Source organism: Galeopterus variegatus, unplaced genomic scaffold, assembly GCF_000696425.1.
Source record: "Galeopterus variegatus unplaced genomic scaffold, G_variegatus-3.0.2 Scaffold3550, whole genome shotgun sequence".
In the NCBI taxonomy this organism is placed as follows: domain Eukaryota; kingdom Metazoa; phylum Chordata; class Mammalia; order Dermoptera; family Cynocephalidae; genus Galeopterus; species Galeopterus variegatus.
This window is the reverse complement of record NW_007729661.1, coordinates 101,501-112,489: the sequence shown is the minus strand read 5'-3', so window position 1 is coordinate 112,489 and position 10,989 is coordinate 101,501. Positions and strand designations below refer to the sequence as shown.

The 10,989-nt window shown below is 45.3% G+C and overlaps 1 protein-coding gene across 1 annotated transcript in view; it reads right to left on the bottom strand.

Moving 5' to 3' along the window:
- Positions 1 to 1,706: 1,706 nt before the first annotated feature.
- Positions 1,707 to 10,989, bottom strand: part of FAM71F1 (family with sequence similarity 71, member F1) — a 20,153-nt gene continuing 10,870 nt past the window's right edge. Inside the window, exons 4-7 of the mRNA XM_008585394.1 lie at positions 9,567 to 9,688; positions 6,767 to 6,804; positions 2,125 to 2,292; positions 1,707 to 1,768 (exon numbers count right to left, since the gene is read on the bottom strand). Of these exons, the coding sequence (XP_008583616.1) occupies positions 1,707 to 1,768; positions 2,125 to 2,292; positions 6,767 to 6,804; positions 9,567 to 9,688 (390 nt within the window). The remainder of the gene's footprint in view (positions 1,769 to 2,124; positions 2,293 to 6,766; positions 6,805 to 9,566; positions 9,689 to 10,989) is intronic.

Here is a 10,989-nt window from a genome sequence, read left to right as displayed (position 1 = left end):
GAGTAAGGATATAACTCAACCTTGGAGTGATAGTTATACAAGAACTTATAGTTTAGCCCTTGACAACCATTTCAGTCTGAAAACCACCTCTGTGAAGTTTTAAAAAGACCCTCCCAGGATATCCTAAATCAAAGCGAACATCTAAAAACCCTTTCCAATTGGAGATTGAGCAGCTTTTTTGAAATACTCGTAGTCTTATTTTATTTTATTTTATTTTTTTAAAAGATGACTGGTAAGGGGATCTTAACCCTTGACTTGGTGTTGTCAGCACCACGCTCAGCCAGTGAGCAAACCGGCCATCCCTATACGGGATCCGAACCCGGGGCCTTGGTGTTATCAGCACCGCACTCTCCCGAGTGAGCCACAGGCCAGCCCCATAGTCTTATTTTAATTGAATGTGAAATATTGTGCATTTTAAACAAAAAGGCCTGTCCATGGGCCATCCGACAGACACTCCTTAGTGCCTCTCTTAATCTCTAATTTGTGAACCTCTGATTTACCTATACGTTGAGCCTGCTTCTACTCTCTCTGGAGTTGCTAATTTCATAAGTACTAGCAAGGTATGTCAGCATTTCAAGGGGGTGTTATATGCAAAGGACATTGAGCTCATGTTTGTAGAGCTGAGGCAATAGAAAATTTAGGAAGTTTGAACACAAAAGGAAATTCACCCTACCTTACACACCTTGTCTTCCTCCCATAGGAACCCTTCATCAGCCTCAACCGAAACCTCTATCTGGAACACCAGGGCTGGGCTAGTAAGTCCAGGTCAGGGAACAGGCTAAGGAAGGAGGCATAGAGTTTGAAGCAGAAGAGAGGGACCAGCAGGAAAAACAGCAAAGAGGGAAACTGAAGTGATATGGCCTTGTACTTGTCCAGAGTGGTCTGAGCAGAGAAGAAAACACATTTCTGGTTTTGGTTTGTGGCTTTACTTTCAAGTTTTAAATTAGATAAATAGAAGCTTGGTGAGGCATCTCTTGGCGATGTATTTCTTCTCTTGTCCTCTTCATCTTTTCTCCCCAGTCTCTTCTGCTTCCTTCTGTTACCACTCCTCTGACTTCCTCCCACCACCTTCCTCCCCACCTGCATTTTGCTCTTTTCCACCTCTCCTCTGGCCCTGCTTCCCTTTTGTTCCTTCCCTCCGTCTCTCTGTCCAGGCCATGCTGTGGTGGTGGAGTGAGGGTGGGGACACGAAGTTGTGCACAGCTATAATAAGGAAAGTCTGTGTTGTCACAGGGAGAGGGTTCTGGTTTTCTCTTAGTTGCAGCTTTCTCCTCCCCTCCATCCAGATAGTATCCTTTGGAAGCCGAATGCTGCAGAGTGGCCTTGGCAAGGGCTGCATAGATTCTGCCCAGTGTGAAAGGAAGGCTCATATAGAACTTCCTGTGGATGCAGGAGAGAAAAGTGTTCAACAGGATATAAATTACCTGAAGAGCTCTTCTGTGGGCACCTAATTTTTAAAATTGTCAACTAATAAATAACAGATATCTTATAAGTTTTAATGATTTATTAATATTTTCCTTTAGAAAACATAGACCACCCTTATTTTCTTTAGGAATCTGTCTCTGGTCAGACAGGGCATATAGAAAGGACTTCACCAATGTTTGTTAAATGAATGGATGGATGGATGGATGAGACTTGGAGAGGAAGAGAGGGAAGGGAGGGAAGGGCTGGGACACTGGGAAAGTTTGATCCCCACTCCAGCCCTCCTAGTCTGTCTCCTTCTCCCTCTCTGCACCCCAGCCCCAGCAGCAAGAAGGCATGCCGAGTTCTAGGGAAGGAAAAGGGGGAAGAGCACACAGGGATTCCCCAGAGGTTGCTCCTCACACCTTCCCACACAGCAAGAGTCTGGCTACAGCGGTGCCATTCTAGTCTCTGTCCCTTCAGAGCCAGTTGCAGGAACTCTAGGGACATTGGAGGTGCCACACTTCAGGGTTTCACTCAGCCCAGTTGGAGGTAGAGAAGAACAGGGCAGGAAAAAGAGGTGGAGGTTGCTGTGGCCAGTCTGCCCCAATTCCTACCCACAGCTTTCTGGAATCACCCTCAAGACCCCAGGACCTGAACCCAGCCCTGTGGTGAAACTCCAAGACTATCCCATGAAGGCAGTCATTAATCCCATCACCGCACCTATGGGTGGGGCCAGCTGTGGCCCAGTGGAGGCTGCCAGAGTGCCGAGAAGGGAGAGGGGCTGTGGCCCAGAGGGGTTTTCTCTTTCCCACTCTCCATAAGTGAACGAATCTCTCCAGCTGAGGTCGCGGGTGCAAGGGATGCTGTCTTCATAGGGAATATCTTTCTCTAGGTCAAGAAAAGAAATGCGTTTGTTTGTACTCTGGTTCACAGAGCACTCAGATTTTGGGGGGGGGGGGCGTTGTGCTTGTCATGTGCCAGGCACCATTCCAAACAATTGCGTGCATTCATGCTCCTTTGATCCTCACAACAACTCTGTGAGCTCAGTGCAGCCATAATCCCCATTTTACCAATGGACGAGGAATCTGAGACCCAGAAAGGTTAAGCAACTGACTGATAGTCACATAATGAGGAGATAGAGTCAGAATTTAAAGCCAGGAAGCCCAGCTCCAGAGCCAATGTTCTTACTACTATATCACGTGGGCAAGACAGTGCCAGTAAAAGGATCAGGAGATTCAGCAAGCTAACTGGCAACGGCCTTGAACCCAGAAAGCCTTAAGCCAGAGCCCGTTCTTGGTCAAAGGTCAAAAAAGGTCAAAAGCTCCAAGGGCTGCTCATAGGGTGGCCTGCAGCCCAGCACCTTTGGCATCTTCTGGGAGGTGTTAGAAATGCACTATCTCGGGCCGGCCCGGTGGTGCACTGCTACAGTGCACCGCTTGGGAGTGCGGTGGCGCTCCCGCCGAGGGTTCGGATCCCACATACAGACCGGTTCCTGCTCACTGGCTGAGCGAGGTGCGGGTGCAGCACCGAGGGTTGCGATCCCGTTGCTGGTCCCGGTCCGGTACGGGCGCGACACTGAGGGTTGCAATCCGTTGCCGGACACGAAAAAGACAAAAAAGGAAAAAAAAAAAAAAGAAATGCACTATCTCAAGCTTACCCAGAACTGATGGATTCCAATCTGCATTCTAACAAGATCCACAGGGGACTGCATACTAAAGCTTGGGAAGCACTGCAATCAAAATTTGGCCACACTACCCGCTGATGGGGAGGTGAAAGATTGAGCGATAACTTCGTATAATGTATGCTATACGAAGTTATTACGTGCGGTGGCGCTCCCGCCGAGGGTTCGGATCCCACATACAGACCGGTTCCTGCTCACTGGCTGAGCGAGGTGCGGGTGCAGCACCGAGGGTTGCGATCCCGTTGCTGGTCCCGGTCCGGTACGGGCGCGACACTGAGGGTTGCAATCCGTTGCCGGACACGAAAAAAGACAAAAAAGGAAAAAAAAAAAAAAGAAATGCACTATCTCAAGCTTACCCAGAACTGATGGATTCCAATCTGCATTCTAACAAGATCCACAGGGGACTGCATACTAAAGCTTGGGAAGCACTGCAATCAAAATTTGGCCACACTACCCGCTGATGGGGAGGTGAAAGATTGAGCTACACAGGTAAGCTTTGGGCCCCTGGTTGGTCCAACTGTAGCTCTCTCTTTTCATCCAAAAGCTCCAAGAGGCTGGGGTATAACTGTCCTTCCAAACCGAGAGGGTGCACTACCTGGCCCCATGAAAAGAGAGTCCAGAGGACAAACCAGGATGGTTAATGGATGTAAAGCTACACGACCATGCCAGTTGGGCTCTTTTACCAGCTGGTAATCCTGCTGACTATGCCAATTGTTAGGCTCGGGCTAATGTTGGAATCCTGCCGACTGGGCCAATTATCGAGCTAGGGCCGGGTCTGGAGCTTACAGACCCCTCAAGCCCATTGTCCAGATTGGGTCACAAAACCTTCACATGCCAGGCTGGGTCCCCAGACCCCTCACACGCCAGGCTGGGTCCCCAGACTTTCCACACTTAGGTCTATGAGCTGGGTAACCGGCAAAATGTTCCTTGGGAGCCTGGGTTGGAAAGCATACCCACTCCGAAAACGCCAGCCAAATCGCGGCGCCCCGCAGGCACACTAACGCTGCCCAAACACAACCTGTTCACAGCAAATGCTCGGCAAGATCCTGAACATGTGAGGGGCCCTGACCGTTTTCCTATATTTTCCCAACAATGGAAATCAGCCTAGGGACATTTTGGGAGTGGTAGCTCCCATGATGCAAGATATCCCATGACCCTGAAATTCCAGCTATTCTCACAAGTCCCAGAAATAAGTTTGAAATATTCTCTATTGTATTTTCATAAACCCTAATCTCATGGGGTATGTTTTGAGTGTGTACGTGTGTGTGTGTTTGAAGTGAGTCACCATTATGTCATCAGTCGCATAACATGAGAAAGCATTCATAGACTTGGAGAAAATGTGGGGCAGCAGCAGCTCTGCTCTCCCATTTAGAACAGGGTTGTGAGCTAGCAGCCTCCAGGCTGAATGGGGTTTGCAGATAGGTTTTGTTTGCCTGCTAAGTGTTGGCCTATAGTGTGCTTTCATTTTTTCATGTGCGGAGGCTATGTCATAAAAAAATCCAGACTTTTGGCTCCTCTCAGAAAAATCAGAGTATCTGGCAACATCAGGCCTCTGTTTCAGTACATCAACAATTAATCAAAGCCTTAATTGAATCTTCAACTGGCCCCTAGCAAAAAGGAGACTTTTGGCATGATGAAAATGTTCTATATCTTTATTGGTGCAGAGGTTACAATGTGCAAACATTGTCAAACTCATCAAACTGCACACTTAATATTTTATTTTAAAATAAAATATTTTATTGTATGTACATCATGCCTTTTAAAATTGATTTAAGAATTTTTTAAAAATTGAAATCTTCACTTTCTCATTGCCACTGTCCCCACCTCTCCCTAGTATTGTCTCTTCAATGCTGAAAGCAAATGTCACCTGCTAGCTGTTGTTTTACTTATTTTTTTTTTCCTTTTTGTCTTTTTCCGTGTCCGGCAACGGATCGCAACCCTCAGTGTCGCCCCCGTACCGGACCGGGACCAGCAACGGGATCGCAACCCTCGGTGCTGCTCCTGCGCCTCGCTCAGCCAGTGAGTGGGAACCGGTCTGTATGTGGGATCCGAACCCTCGGCGGGAGCGCGGCCACGCTTCCCAAGCGGCGCACTACAGCAGTGCGCCACCGGGCCGGCCCTATTTATTTATTTATTTATTTTTCCTTTTTTTTTTTTTGTCTTTTTTCGTGTCCGGCAACAGACCGCAACCCTCAGTGTCGCGCCCGTACCGGACCAGGACCGGCAATGGGATCGCAACCCTCGGTGCTGCGCCCGCCCCTCACTCAACCAGTGAGCGCGAACCGGTCTGTATGTGGGATCCGAACCCTCGGCGGGAGCGCTGCCCTGCTCCCAAGCGGCGCACTGTAGCAGTGCGCCACCGGGCCGGCCCTGCTGTTTTACTTATAACAGAGGTTAGAGAAAAGTAAAACATTTCTTCTAACCAAGTCACTGAGAGCTTTACCCATTTATACCACCTGCAGACATATGAGTTTGTAATCCCCACTTGGGATGAAAGTTAGCAGAGCTCTCTCGGGATCTACAACCTCTTCTAAATTTCCAGTTATCTTATAACGTGATATTCTGGCTGCCTCCTGAGACAATATGGAGAAATAATTTATTAGTGTTATGGTATATGGATATTTATTGGACTCCCGTTGTGTTCCCAGCCCTGTGCTAATTCAGAGGCATGAGAACAATTTAGTATTCATCGAAGAAATAAGCCTTAAAACTGTAGAAACAACTAGAGAATAATGCAGGACAGGTTAAGACCAAGGAAAGATTAGTCTGGGCAGGAAGGTGTTGTCAGGTGTAGGATTCAGTAGGACAGGTAGGATTTAGAGTGAAGCATTGGGGGAAGGGAGCAAGGAGGATTAAGGAGGTGTGGGGCAGGATAGCTAAGGTCTGACTGGAGCAGAAGATTTGGGCAGAAAATGATGAGGCAGGGGGCTCCTGCAGAGAAAGTGAGGTGGGTAAGATGAAGTTTATGCAGGGCCACAATGATGGATTTGGGGTGAACTAGAACTTGGAAATAGGAAACTGGCTGCTTTTTCCAGAATGTGCCACACTGCCTCACACAGACTCTGTCTTTTCTACCTGGAATGCCTTGCCTCTTCTGCTTCCACCTGCTCACCTGTATTCACCCTCTGTGACTCAGTTCAGAAACCACAGCTACTGGGCCAGCTTCCTGGGAGAAGGGAGGGATCCCCTTCTTTGTGCTCCTTTGGCACCCCCAGGCATGAGCTTTAAATGTTGCCTGGAAGGAGAGGTTTTGTAATTTTGGAATTTACCCATCTGACTCCACCACATTTTAAACTCTTTGAAGAGGGCTCTGTGTCTTTATGCATGGTAACCCCAAAGCCTACCACAGTGACTGGCACTTACAAAGCACTCAGTACTTGTTTCTGAATGAATGAATGAATGAACTAGTGGAAGATTACTGCAGGCTTAAGGTGAGAAGGGCTGGGCTAGGTTAGGAACTGTGGAAGTAGAAATGAAGTAAAGAATATAAGAAACATTTCAAAGAAAGAAATTGGTAGGGCTTGGTGCCAAATTGACTATGATGGCCAAAGAGCCTATAGGAATTCAAACTATCAGGGATGCAGCACTAGGAAAGTTGGGATGAAGAGCTGGAGGGGATCTTATTCCTACATCTGCAGAGCAGAACGTTCTCTGAGGCATAGGTGCCCTGTGCCCTCTTACCTGAGCTGTCCTTGTTGGTCTCCATCTTTTTGCTGCTCCTGGAACTCCAGCCACTTCAGGATCAAGGAAATAAAGGTAGAAGTAAACGAATAGATCATTAAACCCATATTTCAAATGTTGTTCCTGGTTGTATTTTTCCTGATGCAAAAGCTTTAGAGACAGATATAAATATGAAAAAGGCCAGCTGTGTCTATACTGGGTGGGTGTGACGTATATTAAAGTTCCAGAAGACAAAACAGGGAAGGGGAAGGTGGGATGGGGGGAGGTGTGGAGCAGAGCCAGTGCTGCTGATTTTGCTGAGGAGGAGGGGTGTGCCTCCTCTTGTTCAGTTCTGTATGTCAACCATTCATTTTACTTGCTGTTAAGTTGCAGGTTGTTGTCAATGTACAGAAACTAATAATAATTGCAACCAGACTAGAATCTGCCTGAGTGAGGGGAAAAAAATCATCACTCAGGGCTTCATTCTGGGAATTAAATGTCTGTACAAAGCAAATTATTAAGATAAGAGCGAAGCAAAAATTAAGCCTCACCCCCAACCCCAGAGTAGGTTGCCATAGCTTCCTAGCCAGTCTCTCCACGTCTCTTCTCCCTCCCTTCAAATCAACTGTCACACAAGAGCTAGCATGACCTTTTCAAAATGTAAATTGGATCATGTCACTTCCCTGTTTAAGATGCTGCTAAAGCTCCCTTTACACTTGATCTAAATTCCTTCGTGTAGCTTCCCAGGCCCTGCCTGGCTTGACCTCTGCCCATTTCTACCTGTTCTCTTCCATCACTACCCACTCTTCCCCACTGGCCTTCCTTCCCCTTCTTTAAACTCAACAAGCTTCTTCCTCCGGTGAAGCCTCAGCCTCCCACCTATTTGTTCCCTTGACCTGCCCGGCCCTTCTCTACCCTTTATCTGGCTATTGCTTATTTCTCCTTCAGGTCTTAGCTTTCTCTGACCTTCTGGAAATATTAAAAGCTGTCTGTGCCAGGTTGCCAATTGTCCCCCAGTAACCCTTCTTCCCCAGTCCCTCAGGGGTAGGGCACCTCATCTGGTGCTGGGCGCATGGCTATGCAAAATGGAGAATGCATTTCCCAGCCTCCCTTGCAGCCAGGTGTGGCCGTGTGACTGAGTTGTGGCTATTGAGATATAAGCAAAGCTGTCCTTCAAACAGTATGTAATCAAAACATCAATGATTTAATATTTTGACAAAAAGTTGCTTCAAAATATCTTGCTTTGTTAGAGTCCAGCACCCTCTAGCTCAGCAATGTGACATCTTATCCAGAAATTCCTTAATTACAGATATCTGTATGATATATAGAGTGATGATCTCCAGAATATGTTCAGTATATAATCTGGGCAACAGATTAACTTGTATTAATATTTTTCTACCTCCAGCCCAAGTTAAAGTTAATAATACAAGTTAATATTTATTGAGAGCTTACTTATACTTGCCTCTAAATCTGCCGAGGAGTGTGCTAAGTACTTGATGCATATGAACTTATTTAATCCTGACAATATCTGGATGAGGCTGGCACTATCATCATTTCCATTTTACAGATCTGAAAACTAAGGCCCAGAAAAGTTAAGCAATATGCTCAAGGGTGCAATCAGAGCGGTGACTTGGGCCCAGGTCTACATGAGCTCTTAACCACTATAGAGATTGCCTCCTCTGAGCTGTCCTGGTTTTCAGTTTACTGCCAGAGCTCAGAAGGAGAGGTGATTCATTCTGCTTCTGAGCAGGTCAAACTTTTTTCTGTTATGGCAAAAATATACTCTCCGACACACTCATTTTTCTATCCTGGTTACATTTACGAACTTATTTCTGTTCTCCCATTTCTTTTAAACCACAAATAAGATGCACTAGGACCCTGAACCCCACTTTATCTGGGACTGGGTATGCCAATTGTGGTACCCTCTGGTCAAAGTGCTCTCAATTCCTGTCTTCCTTGTACCGAGCAGTCTTAAGACTCAACACTGTTCGGATCCCTATATAGGGATGGCCAATTAGCTCACTTGGGAGAGCATGGTGCTGACAACACCAAGTCAAGGGTTAAGATCCCCTTACCAGTCATCTTTAAGAAAAAAAAAAAAAGACTAAACACTAAGTCATCTGTACATACAGGGACATTTCCTCAGTCACGGAGAAGATAGGTCTGTACCATGGAGCTTTCAAGAACAGATTATACATTTGGAAAACAACCCCAGAAACTCCATTGAGTCCAAGCAGAGGTCAGGCAAATAGGTAAATGAACCCAATAAGCAGATGATGTTTTTTTTTTTTTTAAAAAAGATGACCGGTAAGGGGATCTTAACCCTTGACTTGGTGTTGTCAGCACCACGCTCAGCCAGTGAGCGAACCGGCCATCCCTATATGGGATCCGAACCCGGGGCCTTGGTGTTATCAGCACCGCACTCTCCCGAGTGAGCCACGGGCCGGCCCAGCAGATGATGTTTTAAGCAATGTTTTGGTTATTTCTCTGTAGCACTAGGAACTGGATTAGAAATTAGGCTTTGCTTTTCTGCTGTGTTACTAACTAATTCTCATTTCTGGAGAGTTACTTTTACTTTCTGTAAAATTTCTCCTCTGGAGTTAAGCCTACCGTGCTTGCTGTATGGAGAAGGAGAATAAGGCAAAGGGAACTGGGAAAAGGTTGCCCTGAGTCAAGGATAAAGACTGGATACTGAGTGGCAGTATTTCATGCCCCCTCCCTGTGTTCATTAACCAACTTGCTTGGTTTCTGGCTCTCCCAGCCCAGACCATCTGGGCTGCAGAAAGGAATGTCAGAAGCTGGCCTGATTTAAGTCACGTACCTGAACTGGTTCTGCTGGTGCAAGTCGGCAAAAATCTGAGAGAGGGCTTCACTCTCCCCCTTGGCCATCAGCTGCATGAGGCTCTCACTGGGCTGGGAGGCTTGGAATTCCTTCTGTATTAACTATATGAAGAAAAAAAACAAAAGGAAAACCAGATGGTTAAAGCCTTAGGGTCTCTGCATTTTCCTAATATCATGGTCTAGACTCTTAAGTGTTGGAACTCAAACCCTTCCATTGGGCAGCCACACCAGCTGCTTATAGGGACAACTATGAAGCATATCTGTTTGTTTTTACCCCCTGTAGTGGTATAAATATCCTCTGGTACCTTAAGGGTAAATCTTTATTAAATACTTTTAACATAATTTAATAAATAACGTATTCTTATTAATATACCTTAATATAATTTATTAATAGCCTCTTAATATATTCATTAAAGTTTATGCTACTTGATTTTATGCTTAAGTGTAGAGAAATCATATATTTACTACAGGAATTTAATAAATGTCTTAAAAATTAATTTCTTTAAGAAAAATTCTATATTGAGCTGCTTTTTACACCTGGGTAAAATGAACTTCTTTCCTGTTGTTTGTAATACCCAAAAGTGCTCCAGTGGTGTGTGCTGTCCATATTCATTTACTCATTCAATATTTATTGAATGCCAACTATGTGCTGGGCACTAGGGATACAGCTGTGAAGAAGACAGATAAAAATTCCTGCCTTCGTGGAGTTTAGGTTGTAGCTTAAGTCAGGCTTATGCCCATCATGCTCAAAGACCAGGGGCAAAAATTCCCATGAGGCTTCACTGGTAAATTCTATGAAATATTCAAAGAAAAAGTAATAACAATTCTTCACAAACTCTTTCAGAAAATAGAGAAGGAGGGAACAGTTCCCCTCATTCAATGAATGAGATACCAGAGCCAGGGTATCACAAAAATATCACAAGAAAATTATAGACCAATATCTCTTGTGAACACAGATGCAAAATTCTTTAACAAAATGCTAGCAAACCAATACCAGTAACATATAAAAAGGATTATACACACCATGACCAAGTGGAATTTATTGTGGGAATATAAGGTTGGCTTAACATCAAAAAATCAATTAGTATAATATACTATATTAACAGAATATAGGACAAACCACATGGTCATTTGATTAAATGCAGAAAAAGCATTTAACAAAATCCAGTACCCATTCATGATAAAAATTCTCAATAAACTAGGAATAGAGGGAACTTCCTCAACCTGATAAAAGACATTTACAAAAATCCCACAATTAGCATCATACTTAATAGTGAAAGACTGAATGTTTTTTTTTTTTGTTTGTTTTGTTTTTTTGTTTTTTTGTCTTTTTCCGTGTCCGGCAACGGATCGCAACCCTCAGTGTTGCCCCCGTACCGGACCCGGGGCCGGCAACGGGATTG